A 21,241-nucleotide genomic window follows, 5' to 3' on the forward strand; every position below is an offset into this window, starting at 1 on the left:
TAGCCTGGGCGACAACAGCGAAACTCCCTCTAAAATAAAAATAAAACAGAGACCTTAATACTCACAAAAAAAGCCTCTGTAGCAATAAGATGCCAACGTGACAGCATACCCTGAAAGAAATCGAAGTATTTTACCCCAAAGTCTATTTCTTTGACGTGTTTTGAAACGGTCCCACAAAGCTGTGTCTTGTGGGGAAAATTAAATTCTATACAGAATCCCCCTCCCTCTCTAGGTCTATTTGCTGACCCAGGAGAGAATTAACTAAGATTCTGGCACCTTTTTAAGTCTGATATGAAACATTTACAATCTGGAGGCTTCATCTGCATATTAAGAATCTTGGGCTTCACAACTTTTCCTCTAACCCATTAGATAATGGACTAATCCAGAGTCCACTCTATTGATTCCAGGACTTTAGATAGACTCAGCCAATTGCCAATCAACTGGAACATCTTTTAATCCACCTGTGACCTGAAAGTCCCTCCCTTTCAAGCAAGTTACCCCACCTTTCTGGCTAAACCAATGTACATCTCAGATGCACCGATCAATGTCTTATATCCCTAAAATGTATACAAGCAAGGTGCAGCCTGACCACCTTGGGCCAGGTTCTCAGGACCTCCTGGGGCTGTGTCACAGGCCTTTGGTGTTCATATTTGGCTCAGAAATAAATTTCCCAAATTTTACAGAGTGACTTCTCTTTTGTGGACACCAGGGATCCCAACCCACCCCTCTTGCCATGGACCTGACACAGTCTACGGCGCCGAAGCCCACCCTTGCCGGACTCCCCTGCCCTCTGGCCACCCCGTAGGTTTCAGACGCCACTGGCACTGAAGGACTGAACAGCCTGGTAGCATGCCTGACGTTCCTTCTTTATTAAATGATGGATTCAGGATGTCGTGATCACAGTTGAAGGTGACGTGTTAGAAAGGGCAGGTGCGTGAAGGCAGAGGGAGTGCCCACAGACTCGGCGCTCGACTGGGGCAGAGGGATCAAGGATTAAAAAGACTTGAGCTGTGCAGCCCACAGGATGGGCGGGCTGGGCAGACACAGCCCCCCAAGTTGGCCAAGCTGAGTCTCTGCGCGAGTGGCTCCCAGGAGAGGCCCGGCTGAGCAGGCAGAGCTTCCCGGGACCCCAGGGGCAGAAGGACCCCTGCCTTGCAGTCCCAAAGGCCCAGGCCCGTCTCCACTCACACACGCCACCTACATGTGACGTCAGCCCTGAAAAGGTAACAGGAGAATTCAGGACAAAAAACCTCGAAAATAAAAAGGCTACGTGTAGCAGAGTAATACCGGAAACGTTATATACACAGGCGGTGACGGCCCCCTCGAAGCGTCCGGGTCGCTCGTGGGGGTGGGGGGCGCGGCAGGGGTCCCTGCGGCCGGAGCGACGGGACCTCAGTACACGGAGCTGTTCCGGATGCCACAGCACAGCACCATGCTCAGGATCATCTCGAAGATCTGCAGGAGGGCGGCGGCGGTGGCGTGGTCAGCACGGGCCCGAAGGAGGGGCAGCCCGGAGAACAGGCCCTCCCGCCCGCCCGCTCACCATGATCACGGCGACCACAATGGCCGCGATGCCAATGAGGTACAGCTTCCCGGAGAAGAGCTCATCGATCTTCTGGTGGCAGTCCTCCTGTGGGGGTGGTCAGGCACGAGCAGTCAGGGCCCCGGCCTCAGCTCCCCCTTGTCACACAGCAGTCCGTGGTCATCACAGAAAGTGTGGACGGGAATCCCAAGAACAGCCCCCCCCCCCCCGCCCACCCCCATCCACCTCGGAACGGGGCCTCTGCCAGCTTTTTATCTCCACCCATTTTAACATAAACGTGAAATGCCCAGGACACACTGTGCCCTTTTCCACTGCCGTCACAGTAATCGGTACCACTAGTGCCCTAAAGCGTCACTGATGTGCACCCACTGATAGCTTCCACTGGGGCCTCGGCAGGAAACTTCCACAGGGCACTCACTACCCCAGGGACGGGCTGTCAGGAGCACCCACACCCACGAGTGCACACGTGGGGCTGTGGGTACCAGTGAGCTTCCACCCCCAAAAGCCTCCACTCCATCTGGCATGCAAAGCCCCGGGTGCCTGCTTTCCTTGCGGGCCAGAGGTGGTCCCACCCCGACCCTCCTGGCAGAGCAGCCCTGAGGGGGCCACATCACCCGGTGTGGTCGCTCCCCTGCCAGGGCTGGTGGGGTGGCCGTGTGGCCTGCCCACCCCAAGACTGCACCCAGGGGCTGGGAGATTCGGGGGATCAGGCCCGCCCCTGCCGGCCCCCACAGGCCCCCCCGCCTTGCACACCTTGAAGAGGTTGGTAATGATATTGCTGCCCGAGGGACACAGGTTGTTCTTGAGCACTGAGGTGGTCAGGGCGGAGAGCGTGCTGGAGCCGCAGCAGTTGAGCTGCAGAGAATGGGGTATGAGGTCAGCCCTGGGCAGGCCCGGGGGACGGCGGCTCTAGGAGAACCGCAGGGAGGCGGCCGGGGGTACGTGGTGCCCCCCACTGTGGATGCAACCAGGGCCAGCCTTCTTCCCGCTGAGCTGCACTGCTCAGAGATCCCGTGCCCTGGGCCACCCTGGCCCACTAGGTTCTCACCCGAGGACCAGCTGAGCCCAAGGGTCCTAGAGGTCCCTAGGGCACCTCCTGCTCCTGAGGTCTGGGCAGATGCAGGGGTGGTCCAGGATGAGACACAGCCCACCAGGGTTCCTGCCCCCTGCTTCCTGCCCCGCCCCCGCCCCCGCCCCAGGCCGCACCGTCTCGTGGAAGGTCTTCACCACGGCCTTGGCGTTGTTGGCGTCGTCGTCCACCACGGCCTGTTGCAGGGCCTGGTCGTAGAACTGCTTCACGTCCTTGGCGATCTGGGGGAGGGCTGCGGTCACTCGCAGTCGGGACCTCCCCCACCTTGCCCCGGCCCCATGCACCTTTCCCAGGCTCCCCCAGGGCAGGATGGCTTCCAGGCCAGACCTCTACACTCTCAGTTGCCCCGGGGGCACTGGGACACAGGGACACACAAGGGAGGCTGGCCTTGTGCTCAGCCCCAGTGCTGCCTCCTCCATATAGCCCCCGGAGACTCTCCTACCAAGTGGGTCCCAGGAGGAGCCCAAAGAGTACCCCCCACCCGCGACAGGAGAGTAGGGTGCCCCTCCCACCCACCCCACCCTGCCCCCACGCACCCAACCTCACCTGGTCTTTGTTGACAAAGCCCCAGATGCCAGCGGCCACCTCACAGGCAAACAGGATGACCAGACAGGTGAAGAACTGGAGCCATGCAGCGGCCAGAGGGAGGAAAGAGGGCAGGCTGTGGGTGGGGCCTCAGCACAGACACCCAGGCACCCAGCGGGCTGTGGGCAGGGCCCCAGGGCAGACACCCAGGCACCCAGCAGGCTGTGTGAGGGATCAGCCCACCACCTGACCAGGAATGAGTGCCATGTGTGAGCCCTAGAGCACAGAGCCTAACACTCAGCCCCAGGAAGCAGACGTCAAAGCCCACGGCTTCCCTGCCAGCACCAGCACCCCGGGGTGGATGGGGCGGGGTCTGAGGTTTGGGGTCACAGCTGGTGAGTCCGAGATATCTGCAGCCCCGGGAGGCATGTGCAGCAGCCTGACCCCAGACTCAGACCTGGTCTTCCCCACACCCTTGCTCCTGCTCCCCATGGGAAGGGAGCCATGGGATGTGCCTCAGTTTCCCCCACTGGGAACACTGGCACAGGCTCCCCCTTCCTGGACCGGCCAGGCCCTGGATGGCACAGCCAGGCCTGGGCTTCCCATTGGGGGCGATGTGCCCAGGGATGCCCAAGGCTGGCCTCAGGGCTAAAACCTGTTATGTTTGTGTCTATTTACTGACAAAGAAAAGAGGTCACTTAGGAACTGGCAATGATGGAGATCAAGCACGGTGGGATTTAATTTAAAAACCAAATGGGAAAACTGGGGCACAGGAGCCGCCACCACCACTGCCTCCCCCAGAAGTCCAAGTTCTGCCCTGAGCACCAGGGCCAGACATAGCCCCCAGCCCCACCCCGGGCCGGGCCCAGCCCAGGTGCAGGCCCACCTCCCTGCCTTACCGTCCCCAGCAGGCACTGGGACTCCTGGATGGCCCCATAGCAGCCCAGGAAGCCAACGAACATCATCACGGCGCCCACAGCAATGAGGATGTAGATGCCTTGGGGGAGAGCGACACTGGGTGGGCGCCTGCACACTCGTCACAGCCTGAGACTCCAGAGCGTCCCAGGTGCTGACCCCACCGCGGGCTGCCCAGCTGGGGATGCCGACTGCCAGGGACGAGCAGCGAGGGCCCGCATCCCAGCTCAGCCCTGCGAACTCTCTGTGCCTCAGTTTCCTCTCTCATGACGCAGATGGGAGACCATGATGACCAGGTGGGGACTGTGTGCCTCGTGCGTGCTCTGAGTGCTGGAGATGGGTTCTTCTCAGGCACAAGGCCTTCGGTGTGGCCACGGGCCGCCACCCGCCACACCTGCCAGCCACGGTCCCCCACCCACCACCCATGGCCCGCCAAGCACCATACCCACCACCCACTGCCTGCACCCATCAAACCCGCCACCCACAGCCCCCCACCTGCCACCCACTGCCTAAACCTGCTCCCAGGGCCTCTGGGACTTGGCGTGGGGTCTGAGAAGGACCCCCCATCTTAGGTGGGAGTGGCAGGCTGGGGTCCGGAACCAGTGCTGTCTCCCCGGTGCGGTGCGTGAAGTGGGCGGGGCCCTGTGGCTCCGCCCCTCAACTTGACAGCACAACCGTACTCTGTTAGGGGACCCGCATTTGAACCTGGCTGCTGCATGGGGGGGATCAAGTTGGCTTCCCAGTCCCTGGGCCTGAGGGCTGAAGGCCAGCACTCCACCTAGGCCCGCTCCACCAGGGCGGGAAGGCTGGCCCTCCCCAATTCCCCCACAGCCCCTGGCTGGGCAGCATGCTCCTGGGGAGGGAGAAGGGGCCGCCCCAGGGTGGGAAGCGACCTGTGGGCCCGGCCACTCAGGGCCCTGTGCCCTCAGAACAGCCGTCCGTGTCTCTCAGGGCCCGCTTGCCCCCCATCCTTCGGCAGGCGCCCCGTCCCCAGTTGCTGTTGGCAATGCAGCAGGCAGCCCAGGCTCCTCCTCACAGCCAGCCCAGGGGAGAAGGCGCCTGGGGCAGGACCCATGCCAGGCAGAGAACACGCCCAGATCTGGGCTCCACCGCCTGGCCTCCTCCCTGCCAGATGAAGCCTCTGCCAGGGATGCCTTGCAGGTGTCACCTGCTCACAGGCATGGCGCCCAGGAGCCAGCTCTCCCTCCTGCAGAACCTGGGACTCCTGGGTTGCAGGGCTGGGTTCACTGAGGGGTGCAGGTCAGGAGGGGCGCCTTGCCTTTTTTGGTCCTGGAGGGTCTGACAGGAGGTGGGAGGCCCAGGCCCAGGGCTGCCAGAGCCCCTGCCAGGCCCCAGCCCCACCCTAAGCTCCTCTCTACAGCCTGCGGGCCTCATCCACTGCACACACAGCATCTCTGAGGGACCTACAGAGTGAGCCCAGTGCTGGACAAACAGCCCTTGGCAGGGCCTGGCCCGAACTGGGGACAGAAAGAGGCTCCAGAAGGCCGATTCTGGGATGGGGAAGGAGTTGGTGGCCAGCGGGGCTCCAAGGGGTCCCCACTGGGTGGCAGAGCCCATGTCACAGGTGGCAGGTCCTGCAGCCGTGTGGCCAACACAATGGCCAGGGAAACCAAGCCAAGGACAGAGGGTGGGGGGCTCTGGGGCTGGAGCTCTGATGTGGCCGCAGTGACACCGTGCCGGTCAGACACCTGCTTCTAATGCCAGCCTTGCCCCTGGTACTGTGGGGGGGCAGCACCACTGTCCCATGGGGGCTCAGCACAGAACCTCTGCTTCTGCGGACGGTGGGACACAGGAAGGAGGCCTGGCCCACCTCTCTGGGGTGTTCAGTCCCCTGTCCTTGCCCCGGCCTGAAGATAGGTGACCCTTCAGCTCCTCTGGGGCCACACGTGGCCGGACGCTGACCCAACAGCGGGAGCTGCTCCATCCATGAGGCTTGGCCGCCGGGTGCCTGGAGGGTGACCCCTTCAAGAACACCTGCCCCAGGCTGCCTCACACCCACACGCCCCAGGTCCTGGAGAAGGGGACACGGCGGCAAGGGCCGCCCCTTCTGCCCCTGGACAGGAGTATGAGGAACGTGTCGGGCAGCCTTGTTCCAGGCCGGGGATGCTGCAGTTATCACTGGTGGCCCTGGAGGGCAAGGCCCAGGATTGCTGGGAGGCCCTTCTGGGCCCCTTAACATCCCTGGTGATCTGGGGAGCAGGAAACAAGAGGCCCGGGAGGGGCCTCCCAGTGGAGACACATCCTCAGCGATGGGAGGGTGCTGGCCAGGCTCTGCCGCCCACAGCCCAGGCACACGGGCAAAGTGTTCTGAGGATGCCTGCAGGGGGTGGTCTCCACACGAGCCCTGGGACAGCAGCCTTTCCCTTTCTCCTCCTGACGCTCACACCCGTGAGGGTGCCACAGCCCCGAGAGAGGCCAGGAACCTATGGGAGGCCATGGAACCCTCTCCAGAATCGGCTGGGCCCAGAAGCCCTCTGTGGGCCGCAGGCTCCTGTCTCTGGGGAGGACAGGGGCCATCCCTGTCAACGCTGTCTGGACCCCAGCACTGGCCATCTGACCTATGAGATGGACAAGGGGAAGAAGGAACGTGTGACCAGGACCCTCAGCTGGCCCTGGGGAGACTGGACAAGGAGGCAGGGCGGGGCGTGAGTGGGACCGTTTGGGCCTACTGGGGCCCTGGTTCAGCAACCAAGCCAAGCGGCCCCTGTAACTGGTGGGGGGCCCAGCCTGGGGGCCACTGCTGGCTGAGGGGAGCCCTGAAGCCTGGGGACACACAGGCTGCCCACCCTTCCTACCCCTCAGCCTTCGAGAGCAGCAGGACCTTCCCAGGGGCCTCCTTTAAAGGACAGAAGCATCTCAACAAACGCTCCAGAGCCCCACCAGCGCCAGCCCTGCCAGGGGCACCGGGAGGAAGGGCGCTGCTCTGCACAGTGAGCTGGTTTTGGCCCTCCTCCTCCTCCTCCTCCATAACCCGGGCTGCTAGGGGCGGGGAGGGCAGCCCAGTCCCCCACAAGAAGCCTAATAAGGCAGCAAGGTACAGTTGCCTGCAGAGGCAGCTGAGTCATGCCACCCTTTGGGGGTATCTCCACCCCTCTCCACCCCTCCACTCTCCTGTCTCCACCCCTCAACTGCCCAGTCCCCTACCCCTTCTCCACCCCTCTCTCAGTTCCATCCCTCGAGCTCCATCCTTCCTTCCCTCCCTCCCTCCAGGGCAGCCTGAACTGCTCAGTGAGGCCCAGGCATCCAGCCCCGCCCTTCCCAGGGAGCCTCCCCAGAAATAACCCATGCTTAAAATAAGCAAGGTCTCGACACAGTCCCCTCCCATGCCCAGCTTCCACCTCCTGCCCTGGCTGAGCCCAGAGACGTGCTGGAGTCCCAGCAGGCCACAGGCCCACCTCCATCTCAACCCGAGCGCCCAGACACACCATGCCTGACTGCCTTTCACCCTCCATGTCCCCACCCAAAGGCTAGGCCCTGCCGCCTCCTGGAAGCCCTCCCTAAATGCGTCTGAGACTGCCACATGTGCACTCACCTACGTAGAAGGTGTTGGGTGCAGGCTTGTCTCCCAGCTCCAGATACAGGAGGTTGGTGGTCTGCGGGTCATGGCGCAGCCACAGGGCCACACCCAGGATCACGCCTCCAGCCAGCTGGGAAAGATCAGGAACGTGTCACATGCAGCAAGAGCACTGCAGCACAGCATGCCCCCCCCACCCCCCAGCCACAGCAGCCTCCCGCCTGGCTGAGCCACCCGCCGGCCCCCACGCAGGGAGCAGCTGTCAGTTCTGCTGCCCTGCCCCGAGGAGCCCCTGGAGTCAGGAACCACGGGGCGGGTGCTTTGGCTGCCATCTACCTGGAGCCTGGCCCTGCCCTGCACCTGTGGAGTGCCACTCCAGGGCGGGACAGCCAGGAGGACACTTGACGACGCCGGTGAAATCTGCCTCTCAGATGAAAACGGAATCTTTCTTTACGATAAGCGTGTCCCAAATACTTATCGGGGCATACCAAAACATAACGTGGTGCTTATCTGAAGTTCAAGGTTCACTGGACACCTGTAGTTTCACCTTCCATATCTGGTCAGAGGCGACAGCAGGACCTAAGTATCCCAGGAACACTGGAACCTCCTGCATGGGTGTGGCACTGCCCCAGGAATCTCAGCTCGGTAGGCACTGCCTCTGTCTGGGGGTGCTGAGAGCTCTGGAGTAGGGGTGCCCCATGTTTGCTGCCAGGAGGAGGGGGTAGGATTTGATGTTACCAGGCCGAGCCTTAGGCGCCAGGGCCTGCGGGGTTTGTGGGGTACGTCCCTGCGGCCGTCAGCCCTGGGAAGGGAAACTTGGGAGGAAGGAAGCTGCTGTGGTCTCCAACACGTGCTGGAGGAAGAGACGCAGAAGCCGGCCCGGGGCTGCCGCTCAGCTGCTGGGGCAGGAAGGGGACTGTGCTTAGAGTTGATGGGCGGGGATGGGGCTCACAGAGGGGACAGAGCCCCAATGCCTGGTAGTCCTGTGTGCACACCAACGCTAGCCAGATGGGGTCTGCCCTTGAGACTGGGCCAGCCCAGGCCATTCTGAGCATCTGACCAGGCCAGGCATGTGGCCCAGGCCTCCCTCAGGAAGCACCAAGGCCCCTCTCCCTAGGGGCAGTGCCCAGCCTTCTGCTCGTGGGAGGGGACACAAGTTTGTCCTCTGCTGTCCCTGGTGCCTAGCACCATGCAGGGCACACTGCAGACATGTGATCCCCATAAATGACCAGTGACCCTGAGTCCCATTGCCCTGCCCTCCTCCACTCCAGGACGCCTCCTGCAGACGCTCCTCCCTGCGAGATGGCGTGGGGGCTGGGTCCCCTTCAGAGCCCTCTGGGAGTTTCTTCCTGCCCCAGGCGTGAAGTACTGCCCCACAGTCCTCCAGCAGCCTGGGGACACTGGGTCTCTAGGACACCACTGGTTAGTTCCAGGGTCCCTGGGCCACAGCAGGAGGCGATCATTGCTGGACAGCCTGGCTAAGTCAGCCTTTACCCCGTTGCCCCAGGACAGCATGAGAGTCCCCTAAACATGGTCTGGCAGGCGAGCCATGCGCAGCCCTCGGGCAGGGACCACCCAGGCCAGGGGGTGCTGAAGACACCTCCAGGGTCAGGGCCCACAAGTGCGGCCACCGTCTGGCTCCCATAGGCCTGGTCACGTCTGCCTTCCTCCTCCATGCCACTCTCCCTGAGGGCCTGGTCTTGGGGACTTCCTGGAGGAGGAGGCAGGGGGACATGAGATGAATCAGCCAGTTGAGAAGGCACTCGGGGTGGCAAGGGGCACACCGCTGTCGCAGAGAACGCCGGCCCAGACGGCAGCTGCTCCCAGAGCTGGGTCAGAATGCTTGGCGCTGCCAGCAGCTGGGTGCCAGGCAGGTCCCGTCCCAGCAGCTGAGGGCTTGCCTCACCAGCACCAGGCGCCCGACGCTGACCCCATAACAGGAGCAGGGCTGCCCGTCAACTGCAGAAGAGAAACCGAAAGCTGGACCCGAGACCACTAGCTGGACAACCCCACTCCTGCTCTGATGGCCCCGCTGGGAAGCACGGCCCCAAGGTGGGGCTGCGCAGGGGGCTGTGCCAGGCACAGTGTGAGCCTCAGACCCCAGCGCCATAGCCCTCGCCCAAGGAAAGCCCTGAGGACGCCCCAGGCAGGCTGGTTGAGGGCCCTGATAAGGGTTCCGGGGGTGGAGGAGCTAGGGCTCTCCTAGCCCTTTCCCTCACACTCCTGCCTCCCCTCTCCTGGGACCTGAGCTGGGCCTGGCAAACAGTAAGGCCAGAGGGGACTGGGGCAGTGGTGAGCACCGGTAATTCCAGCACCTTTGGAGGCTAAGGCGGGAGGATCGCTTGAGCTCAGGAGGTTAAGGCTGCAGTAAGCTATGACTGTGCCACTGTACTCCAGCCTGGGTCTCAAAGCGAGGCGGTGTCTCTGAGAAGAAAATTAGCCAGGCATGGTAGCTCACGCCTGTGATCCCAGCACTTCGGGAGGCCAAGATGGGGGGACTACTTGAGGCCAGGAGTCTAAGATCAGCCTGGGCAACACAGTGAGAGCCCATTTGACAAAAAATAAAAATAATTAGCTGGGCATATTAGTGGCATATGCCTGTGGTCCCACCACAGGGAGGCTGAGGTTGGCAGACTGCTTGGGCCAGATGTTGCAGGCTGCAGTGAGCTGTGACCATGCTGCTGCCCTCCAGCCTGGGGGACAGCAAGACCCTGCCTCAAAAATCAGATAAGCTCCGTAGGGACTGCTGGTGCCAGCAGTCACGGGGCTCTCACCACAAAGGGGTCATTAATGGCTCCCCTGTAATGGGGCTGCCAGGGCACCCTCTCCACGCATCTGACACAACAGCCTGGGCTGGGGGTTCTCAGACTTTCTTCTTAGGGGCTGGGCCTCCTGTTTCTCCCATGGGAGTTTCAACTCCATTTTCACACTTTGGTTTAGAGAGGATGGGGCCCTACCTCCCCGCCCAGGCCCCAGACCGAAGCTCTTCTGTGCCAAGTGGAAGGTTCATTAGAAACATGGAGGGCCTGATGTGCACCTGCAGGCGGTGCTGGAAGCCACCTGGCAGCTGGGACCCCAAGTGTGCCCCTCACATGACAAGGCCCCAGGGAGGCCAGGGGCCCCCCGCTTCCAGAATCCTCCAGGAGCTGAGAGCTCCTGGTTCTTCTGTGCCTGTCACACCCATGGCATCACAGGGAGGATATGGATAGTTCAGGAGAGGTGGGAAGGGTGGGGGCCGGCGGGTGGCCCCAGGAGCCTGGCTGTCCTCACCCCGCTGCCCTCCTAAGCTGGCTCCATCTGCAGCCTGGCGGGAGGAGGTGGCCAGGCCGAGTTGCCGTGGTAACTCTGGCTTCCTCCAGGGCCTTTGAAAACATTGCTTATTTTGTTTTGAAACTGTGGTCCAGATACTGTTTTGGGAGCTGTTCCGGGCCAGAGTAGGGCAGGTGGTTGGGGGAACTCCATCCCCACAGAGACCTGGTTACAATCCCTGATGCAGCCACAGGAGCTGTGGGGCTGCTGGCCGACCCCAGGCTCCCCGTGCCTCAGTGTCCCCCTCTGTAAAACAGAGCTGATCATGGAACCATGCCTGGCTCAGAAGCTGCTCCACAGGGGCCGATCCACCCCACACCCTACCTGGCTGAGCGGGGACCACCCCTCCTGTAGCCTGGGCGCTGAGCCATCTGATGGGCACACCGTCCTCACAGAAAGCTCACCCTAAACCCCAAACCTGCTAATGGTGGGATTTCAGGCCACATGCAGCTTCTTGCTGTGCTCTGGGAAGGGGCTTCTGTTCAGCATCCAGGGCCGTGTGGGGAGGTTGCCCCCAGACCAGCCCTGGCCCCAGGCCCCTGCTGAGGGTTGCAGGAAAGGCTGATCCTGGCCTGCGGGGCCCAGAAGAGCCTGGGCCGATACGAGAAAGGACCCAAGGGCCCATGTGACTTTCAACAGGGAAGTATAGCGGGGTCAGGAGGGGATGGGAGGGGCAGCGGGAAATAGGGGTGATGCCAGTCTGGCTACCTCAATTGTCCCTGAGGCCACCAGAAACAGGAGCCACCCTGGGTGGAAAAATGGGGCAGGAAGGAGTGCCAGGCACTGGGCAGAGGCCTCGTCTGGGCCTTGGTCTTCCCAGCCCTAGCATGGACCCACAGGGGGCCACGCTGAGCCAGAGAGGCCTCCAGCAGAAACCTTGAGCTGGAGCGAGGTGACCCTAAAGGTGGTGATGGTCACCCCCGGTTTCTGGATGAGAAAATGGAGGCGGTGGGGGGCTCCCCTAAGGCCACCTACGAGGGAGGGCCTCGGCAGCACCAAACCCCCACGGGCCGTGGTTGGAAAGGCAGAGGTGCCCCTGCCCCATAACCAACTGCCTGTGGCAGGGCTGGAGTGTCCCCAGAGTCAGGAACACAAAGGACACCTGCTCCCTGAAAGACACAAGACAGAGCCTGGAGACGTGTGGACTGGGGTGAGGAAGGGCCTAAGACAGGACCTGTGCCCTGAATGTATGCAGAACTTTCCAAATGCAACAGTAAGAAAAATGACTGCCCAATCTTTAAAAGATGGACAAAAGGCAGGAACACACCCTTCCCCACAGAAGAAAGATGCTCCACGTCGCCAGTGATCAGGAAACCAGGGAAAGCCGAAGCCACGTCCCGGGAGCACCCACTGGATTGGCTACAACGAAAAAGGCCACCCACAGCAAGTGCCGATGGGGGAGGCACTCCACAGGGGCTGCAAAACGGTCCAGACACCTTGAAACGCAGTTTGGCAGTTATGTAAAACTGCTGCTTAAGTAGTGAAAACCACACTCACCACATGACCCAGCTGCCCCACCCCCAGGTATTTACCCAAGAGAAATGAACTGAAGTTCACACAAGTCTTGTACACAAATGTTCTAGCAACATTTCTTGTAAATGCCCCAAACTGAAACAACCCCTACGCCCGCGGACCGGTGAGCGTGAGAACCCGGGGTTCCTCGTACAGGTTTGCGCACATGGGTGCCTCCCTGCACAGCAGTAAAAAAGAACGGGTGACAGGCACGCCACAACATGGGCGCACCTCTGGGTCATTATGCTGAACCGAAGAGGCAGAACAGCAACAACTCGCAAGAGCCTTCTGAGTCCACCTGCAGTGGGGTTGAAGAAATACACGCTGGCTACATCCACAGAGACGGTCCGGGGTTGACTGGGATGGGGTGGAGGGGCAGGGAGCAGAGATCCCAAGGGCCCCAGGGACGCTTGGGCAGTTGGTGATGGTTTCAAGGGGGTACAAAACTGTCAAAACTTATCCAGCTGTACCCTTTAAATATCTGCATTTACGGCGTGTCGATCACATCTAAATAAGGCCCGCATGCCCCAAGTCCCTGATGACTGAAATCCTGAGGGCCAGTGTTTCTTCTGGGCCCCAAAGGCCCCAGGCGGCCATCTTGGTGCTAACTTCTCCCGAGGCGGAGCCAATGCTTCCCAGGGGCGAGCAGCAGCGTGGGAAACACCAAAGTTAGTCCACAGAAGTGTAGTTTTAGGATAAAACTAAGTTAGGGACTGGAATATAAATATGGAGCCTGAACGTCAGTTAAGAGAGTCCCACTTTCATGGAAAACACAGAGAGATGAGGCGGGGGGGGGGCAGCCGGAAGCCCCGGCGGGGGAGTGCCCTTCCCCTCGGGGCCTCCAGGCCCTCTCAGCCTCTCTGTGCCTTGTCTACAAATGAGAAAATAAAGGTGCAGAAACTGACACCCACACAACTTGGCCTGCGCCGCAGCACCCAGCTCCCCATCAACATTAGGCTTCATCAGTGCTGGCATGTGGAACTCCTCGGTCATCCCTCTCGCCACAGAATCATCCACACAGGGACCTCCCTGCTCAAAGCTCACCTGTGGGAAGCCTCTCTGCCACCTGCTCCCACCTCCCAAGATACTCCAGCCTCCGGAAACGCCCCGCCCCCGAGATGCTCCGCCCCCTGGATGCCCCACCTCCCACGTGGCCCCGCCCCACGGATGCCCTGTCCCGCGAGACGCCCCGCCTCCCCAGACGCCCCGCCTCCCCAGACACCCCGCCTCCCCAGACGCCCCGCCCTACCCCAGGAGAGGCTCTGGGGGGACTGGGCATGGAGGGTGGCTCTCAGGATGGAGCCCAGGTGACCTGTGGGGTTCCTGGAGGGCTCCCTGCAAGGCCACTGAAAGCAGCGTTTCTAACTCTATGAAGGATTTTGGTTCTTTCTTTCTCCTTCCTGGGAATTAATAAATAACAGAGGCGACTTTAAAAGGGGGGCTGCCAAGCACACTGGGTCCCTGCCCAGCCTGTCCGCCGTTTCCAAGAAGCAGTTGAAAGGGAGCAAAAGGCAGCAGGCGCTGCCCGGGCAGGCCTAGGGCAGTTCCCCTTCCATGCCAGCTGCCTGCTACCCCCACGGGCCCCGGACAACCAGGAGCCGGGCTTTGGGTGAGAGCCCTCCATGCCAGCGCACACGCCCCCACAGCTGCAGGAAGGGGCAGGGATCTGGTTGCCCTACACAAGCTTACCCCTCAGAAAGGCCAAGAGGTCACCCCAAGTCCTGCCCAGGCGCCCCATTGAGGGATGAGGACCATGATGCATCAGCTCATCCCGCCGTTACACAGAGGCCAGCATTCGTGCGTCTCTAGCCCAGGCCTTCCCTTGATGCTCTTGGGGAGAGGGGCCACCAGGCAGGGCCACACTGCGGGCTCTGTGTCTGCTTACGGACACCTGGGGCTGCACGTGGTGGGCTGTGCATGTGGGAAACACACCAGGAAGTGCCCACTGGGCTCAGCCTGAGAGCCCCTCCCGGGGAGGACGGTGAGGCCCTGAGCGGGAAGGAAAGGAGGAAGTCCCCTGGAGGTACTGGGTGAAGGTGGAGGGAGAGGCTTGGCAAGGTGCTTCCAGGAAGGGACACTGGGGGTGGGAGGGGAATGGCCCCTCCAGCCTGGGTTCCACGGCCAACCCCTCACTCTCTGCCCACCAAGAAGGCACAGTGCCAGGCCTAGGTGTGGAGTCTGGGGACAGGGCCTCCTTCCTGGGTGATATGGGCCCTCTCAGGCCCTCCTAGGTGGTAGGCAGCTGCCCCTCGGACCCCGTTGTGACTTCCAGGGGCGGGAAGGCAGCATGGAAGGAAGAGGGGCAGGAGTCCTCTCCTAGGCCAGGAAGCGGAAGCTCCACTCACAGGGCCCCTGGCCCCTGGCTCTGAGGAAGCCGCCTGTCTCAGTGTCTAAAAATAGGTGTCAGGCGAGGATGCTGGCCCTCTGGCCCTGCCAGCTGGGGTATGTGAGGAGCCACTTCCCTTGGGACCAGGAGGATGGGCACCCACTCAGAGGATCCTGGTGCCTCCCAGGCATCAGGGGTGGTAGGCACTGGTGCCCCAAGAACCAAGCCCCTTCCAGGGCCAGCTGCTCCCCAGGAAGGGAAGCCAGGAAGTCCCTTGCCCCACCTTAAGCTTACCCCTCTTCTGGGAAGCTCTTCCACCCCGTTGGCCCCTGTAGGAAGGGTGTGTCAACACAGGCAGTCCCAGTGACCCACGGGGGAAAGGCCAGGCGAGGGACTGCGCTTCAAAGAAAAAGGTCTGGGTGGGCCAGTGCCCCCCAGGGCGGTCGATGGGAGGTGGACGATGGGTGGCCTCGGGCAGAGGACCAGAGAGAGGATAGAGGGGCCCAGGGCAGCTCAGGGTGTCTCCAGACAGAGCAGCACCCGAGAGGCCACCCAGCACAGCCTGGCCAAGAGCCAGTAAGTGCTCCACACCTGGGTGTGGCCACAGCCCCGGGGACACCCCACTTGGCTGTGGCTCTGGTTTCCAGCCTCGAGAGCCATCACTTGGGAACCCTGGCTTCCTGACTGCCCTGTGGGCCTGTTAATCACCCAGCAAGCCTGGGGTGGTACGGGCGGTTCAGGGTTCGGAGCCTGCCGGGTGCAGTCGGGGCTACTTCCTTTAAGTACTTTCATCTTCTTGGGGACAGAAGGAAAGACTGTTCGAAGCAGCCCCACGGTCAAGCTGAGCCCCTGGGGGTGGGGGAGTGGCCTGTGGCTGTGTGAGAGGGTGAGCTCCCTGGGGGCCCAGGGTGGGGGCTGGAGTCTGGGCTTCCAAACCGTGGCCCTCAGAAACTCCTGGGGTCCCACTCAGGAAGGAGCTCAAGGATCAGGACTGCTCTGGGCCCCTATCAGCGGGGTGCCTTCGCCTGTCCTGGAGAGAGTCTCACTGCCCTGTCTTGTTTTACCTGTGCTATCACCTGGGGCTGAGCTTTGAGGTAGGTTCTGCACTGCAGGGCGTATCATGCTTCTGGCAGGGCTGTGAGGGGATAGAAGCGAGGCCCCCAGGCTGCCCGCCTGCCCTGATCCTGGAGCTCCAGGTAGCACAGGACAGGGCACCAGGCAGGGTCCTCCATCACTCAGCCCTCTCCCTCCCATCCTTAACCTTCTCTGAATCACTTCACTTCCATAACTAGGACCCGGAGGGACAGAGGAAGAGGGAAGCAGTCACCTTCCAAATGTAGCAGGAGGGCACACCTCCAGAGGGAGGGGCAGGGTGGGGTGGGGTGGGAGCCACAAGCTCTGGCCAAGCCAGCCACTCCCTCCTCCCGGCCCCTGGCATTTGGAACCCCACACCTGGACTTTTGAAGCTCCCCTGCTGGGGCACCGACATCCCGGAGAGAGGTGCCTACTGCCTCTGCACCCTGGCCCCCAGCCCTACCACACTCCTTGAGCAAGCAGCCCTCAAAGGCCCTGTGTGGGGTGTGGGGGGCAGCTGCCTTATCCTGGCCACCCCACAGCCATGGCACTGGCGGCCAGCGAGAGACACCTATGGCCCCAAAAGTAAGATCCAGCTGCCAGCTGACCCTTAGGCCCTTGGGCCTGGCCCCTGCCCGAGGATACTCCTCCAGCACTGGGGGCCTACCCGGAGGATCCCCAAGGGTCTCTCAAGACTCAGCACCTGCTCTGCAGCCCACCAGGTTGGGGGTCTTAGGTTGGGCCCAGAAACACAAAGAATGTGCGTGTGGGGCCGGGGGACACTGAGAAATCCAGAAGTCCCTGGAAGGCTGCCTGATGCCACTGTGTCCTCCCAGGCAGGTGGGGCAACTTGAAGTGGAGGCCGCTGAGGCCCATTTCTAGGTAAGCCTGGTTCTTCTTGCCCTGAGGGGTCCCAGGAACAGGAGGAACACCTGCAGGGCTGGAAGATCACCCAGCACCCACAGCACACCCAGCCTGGGTCACAAGGAGGAGGGGCCCGAGCAAGGGGCAGGGCACCTGGCTCCTCCCCAGCCCCAGAGTCCTTTCCAAAATTGTGGCGGTACAAGGGTGACAACCTGCTCCCTCGCAGGGGCGCCTGGACTCTATGCCTTATGGACTGTGCGAGCAAAGCTCGTCCCGTGATGGGATTTCAGGTGTGGAAACAGGGGTTGGGGATGGTCTGGGGCCAGTCTCCCTGTCTGGGCTAGGAAGCAGTTATGAGACAGGGATTGGGGGTGAAGCAGATTTCTGAAAGTTGAGCTGAGCTGGGTGCTGGGATGGGCACAGGAGAAGGACCCTCAAACCCAGGGAAGAATGGAGGGTTTTCAGGCACGCAGCCTGGCGAGGCAGGGAGGGTGGGTGGCTTGTCAGCACCTGCCAGGGCCACACCCAGCCAGAGGGGCGACCGGGGAAGCAGCTACACCTGCTTGCCTTCACTCTGTGCCCCACACCGCGACAGTGGCCAATCTGTGGCAGGGACAAACCATAGACTTCCTCTTCTCGGCCCGCTTGGCCCAGTGGCAGTTTCCCCAAAGCTGTGCAGCCAGACAGCCTGGGGGAGCTAGGGAGAGTCCACACACCCACTCAGCGAAATCAGGCACAGGATGTCCTAGCCCCTCCCGCCTGCCAGGGTTGCAGCCCCTTTCCCGGAAGGACGGCATCAGATCTGCCAAGTGACAAACAGTCATGTGCTGTCTGGAAGTGAGAATTACATACCCATTAGCAAGGCTTCTAATCAGTCTCTTTCCTGGCCAGGTTTGGCGGCCCTGCCACAGGGAGGTGGCCAGCATTAGGTTAGAGGAGCAGCCAGTCCCAGGCAGGGGACACTGCTCTTCTCCCTGCGGAGACTGGCAATACCTCTCCTAGGCTCCTTGGCCAGCCCCTGAGGAGAAGACTCTTATGTCCATTTCACAGATGAGGAAGGTGAGGCTCCCACAGGTCAGTCCCCTGCCCCGGGACACAGGCTCTCCTGCCTTGCTCCTGACAGCAGCGGGTCTCGGGTGCCAGCCACGTCTGATGGAGGCTCCCGGACCCACCCAAGGGACGGGATTTCCATGATGCTTGGCCAGGGTGTCTGCACTGCCTTCCCTACTTGGGCCGGCTGGCCCTGCACCCAGAGAGCCCAGTTCTCTCCAGCCCCAAAGTGGTCAGGGCACGCCTGCTCGATGCCTGGCCCCCCCACACCCTGCACCTTGGCTTGGGGAGGGGGACAGCAAGTGTGAGTGTGTGTGCAGGTGGGAGCGTGCGTGTGTGTGTATGAGTGCATGTGCGTGTGTGTGTATGCACACCCGCGGCCATGGACACCCACTCCAGTCCTTCCAGGCCAAGAAGGGACTTCCACCCCCCCTCCTCTCTAAAATGGAACTTTTAACAAGTGCCCATCCAGACACCCATTGTTGGCCTCCTCCTCACCAGCCTCCCCTGAGCCCACAGGACTACACTGTGTCCTGCTGGGCCCTGCGGAGGACTGGCAGTCCCTCCTCACGGCACATCCTGCCCGGCCAGGCTGGGTGCTCTGAGGCAGGGGTCCCTTTGGATCCCTGCCCAAGACCCATGCCCTGAGCTCTTCCTGCACCAAGGCCTCCACCAGCACTCAGGCATGTCAGCGAACCCACCAGCAACCCCAGGAGGCAGGCTCACTGAGGACCCGCAATGCAGACGGGGGAGGCCCAAGCCCACGGCACTGTGCTCTCAGCCACACACCCTGTGATGCCAGGGTGGAGGGGGCTCCCGCAGGGTGGTGCTCACCAGCCCCCCCTCACCCAGCCTGGCATTTCTGGCTACCACAGAGCCCCAGTGGATGGATGGGTCACAGTGACTGTGGACGGAACCAGTTCTCAATGCTTTGTGGAATCACGCCCTTGGGAGCACAGAGGCGAGGCCTCGGAACCATTTCCTTGAGACTTAATAATGAGCACCCCTGGGATGCGTCAGGCCTCTGCCCCAGCTGCTTGGGAAACTTCCAGGCCCGCCCTGGTGATGCTCCCCGAGGGCTGCCAGGGAGACCTCTCAGCCTGGGCAGGCAAGAGAGACTCATCCAGCGCTGATGCACCGTCCAGAGAGCAAAAGTCCACCTCTGGAGAAGTCGCCTTCCCCGACTCCCCTTCAGCCCCTGCCCCCAGGTCCAAGCTCTCCTCAGCAGAGGATGGGGCTCCAGGGCCAGCAGAGGGATGTCCTTGGGTCCTGGGCCTCTCCCACCTGCCTGGCCGGAAGCAGGCCACCATTAAGGACCTGCCGAGGTCCCAGGGCCATGCCTGGGGAGGGTAACCCTTTCCCAGGCAGCCTTGCTGCCCCCACTGCCCGGGCAGGGCCGATGGACGGGGTGACTCCCACCAGTGTCCCAGGCAGGCTGTGCAGAACAGCCTTGGGGAAGGTGGGATGTGACTGCCCCACTCTTCTCCCAGCTGAGAGTTCAGTCCAGCCTCTGTCCTTCCCCCTCCAAATAATCTCCCTGCCCCAGATCCGTGCTGGGATCCTTAGCCCTCCAGATGGAAAACAGATGTCCCTGGTCCCACACACTGGCTCCAGGGGCCATTTTAAAACTTTGCCCTCGCTGCCTCAACTTGAGAAACACTCAGTCTACTGGGACATCAGCCGAGTCTTCCACGAGAAGGGGGTGACAGCCTGGGGGCAGGCGCAGGGAGGTGCTTGCAGTCTCTGCCCAGGGGCGTGGCCACAGGGAAGCCGCGGCCATGGACACCCACTCCAGTCCTTCCAGGCCAAGAAGGGATTTCCACCCCCTCCTCAATTCCAACACTGGCGGAAATGGAAACAAAAGGCGAAAGCCCATCAGTCACTTCCCAACAGCAAAGCCTGCGGGCAGGAGAAAGCCACCTTCAGCGGGAGACGCTCCTTCACCCAAGTTGGCACCCAAAGATGCCCACTGTGGGGGCCCCATTCTAAAGCAGCGGGCCCGCGCCCAGACCTTGGCACCCACTCCAAGCCCCTGGCGCCACTTTATTCCGTGTGCCAACTATGGGCCGCGGGACCCCACTCCGCAAGGCCTCCAGAGCCCTTCTGGGGAGAGGCCTAGGCTGGAACGTGTCTGGGTGAGGAGTGGGAGACCAGCACCCAGGTAGGGACCGCCAGGGTGCGTGCACCCCAGCTTTTGGGCCATCCCGGAGGATGTCTGCGCTCCTTCCGTAAGCGCGACCCCCAGAAAGGTCCCAGGTGCTGACAGCAGACTGTAGAGTAAGCTGGGCCGCGGAGCGGGTGAGGCGGATCGCCCCCAAGGCTCCGGCAAAGTGTGCGCCCCCGCCCCACCATCCAGGGGCGGCGGCCCTGATGAGCTCATGGGGGCGGGGCGCCAGAAGTCCCGCCCGCGAGCCCCCCCCTTCGTCCCCGCAAGGCAACGGTCCCGAATCTGCGGCCAGCGGACCCCGCGTGCCCCTCCTCAGCTGAGGGGCGACCGGGTACTCGAATCCAGGCCCGCGCCCACCGCACCCATCACCACCACTTAGGAGGAACTGCCCGGCGGCACCCAGAGCCCCCGCCCGGCCGCCAGGCTGGGCCCTGGAGCACAGAGGCCCCGAAACTCGGCTCGCAGCCTCCAGCCCCAATGTCGGGGGGCGCGGCGGCCCCGGGCGAACCCCCACTTCGCTCCGGGAGCCCACAGGTGGCCCCACAACTTCGCGGCCCGCGCTGCGCCCTCGGGGCCTAGCGCCCGGCTGCGGGACCTGCCGGAAACCGAGGTGGGGTGCGTGCCCGCCCCCTCCCGCCCGGACCCCGGCCCGGCCCTTACCCAGAAGACGAAGTTGAAGACGAAGAGCAGGTACTTGATGCACTTGGTGCAGCCCTCCACTCCCATGGCGGCGCGGGTGGCGGGCGGCCTGCGGGGCGCGGGCCGGTCCTGGGCGGCGGGAGGGCCGGCGCGTGGCCTGGCGGGCGGCCGGCAGGGGGGCCTGGCGGGCCGAGAGGCTGGGGCGCGAGGAACGCGGCGCGGGGGCGCGGGGGGCGCGAGAGGACGCGCGGTGGGGTCGCCTCGCCGGATGCGCGGTGGGGTCGCCGCTGTCGCCGCAGCTGCGCGCTCGCTCTCTGGCCGGGCGCGCGCCCCGCTCCGCACCACTTAAAGGCGCCGCGGCCCCTCCCCCCGCAGGCCCCGCCCCGCCGACTCCAGCCCCGCCCCTGCCCCGCCTCCTCCGCCGGGGCGCGCGCCAGGGGGTGTGTGGGGCGCCGCACCTCCCCCCAACTCGGCGCATTTCGGCCGGCTTCGGGTGCACCGCGCTGGGCGCGGGAGGCATCCCCGAGCTGCTGTCGCGCTCGGAGCCCCCGAGGGGGTGGCAGCAGGGCCGCGGCTGGGGACAGGCATGCAGCCTCTGCCCAGGAGTGCAGCCCGGGTGCTTGGAGAACAACCTATTCCTCCCTTCAGCGCCTTGGACAATCCGGGAGGGCTCCCCGAAGGAGGTGATGTCG

General features: G+C 62.7%; 1 protein-coding gene across 1 annotated transcript; it reads right to left on the reverse strand.

Moving 5' to 3' along the window:
* Positions 1–845: 845 nt before the first annotated feature.
* CD81 (CD81 molecule) lies at positions 846–20,864 on the reverse strand. The gene is made up of 8 exons (XM_032268467.1): positions 20,571–20,864; positions 7,627–7,741; positions 4,058–4,155; positions 3,180–3,254; positions 2,750–2,854; positions 2,297–2,398; positions 1,544–1,630; positions 846–1,455 (listed from the first exon to the last, which is right to left on the reverse strand). Exons 1-8 carry the CDS (start codon positions 20,634–20,636, stop codon positions 1,393–1,395), a joined length of 711 nt encoding a protein of 236 aa, XP_032124358.1. The 5' UTR covers positions 20,637–20,864; the 3' UTR covers positions 846–1,392.
* Positions 20,865–21,241: the final 377 nt, after the last annotated feature.

The sequence above is a fragment of the Sapajus apella genome, unplaced genomic scaffold (genome assembly GCF_009761245.1).
Source record: "Sapajus apella isolate SASKATOON/1434 unplaced genomic scaffold, GSC_monkey_1.0 scaffold181, whole genome shotgun sequence".
Lineage (NCBI taxonomy): Eukaryota > Metazoa > Chordata > Mammalia > Primates > Cebidae > Sapajus > Sapajus apella.

Excerpts from the sequence above, each read along its gene's own strand:
- CD81 (XM_032268467.1), bottom strand. The coding sequence starts at position 20,636 with ATGGGAGTGGAGGGCTGCACCAAGTGCATCAAGTACCTGCTCTTCGTC. Across the intron at positions 4,156-7,626 it reads ACCCAACACCTTCTACGTAG|GCATCTACATCCTCATTGCT; the intron begins GTGAGTGCACAT and ends CTCTCCCCCAAG. Across the intron at positions 2,855-3,179 it reads GCTTTGTCAACAAAGACCAG|ATCGCCAAGGACGTGAAGCA; the intron begins GTGAGGTTGGGT and ends GCCCTCCCCCAG.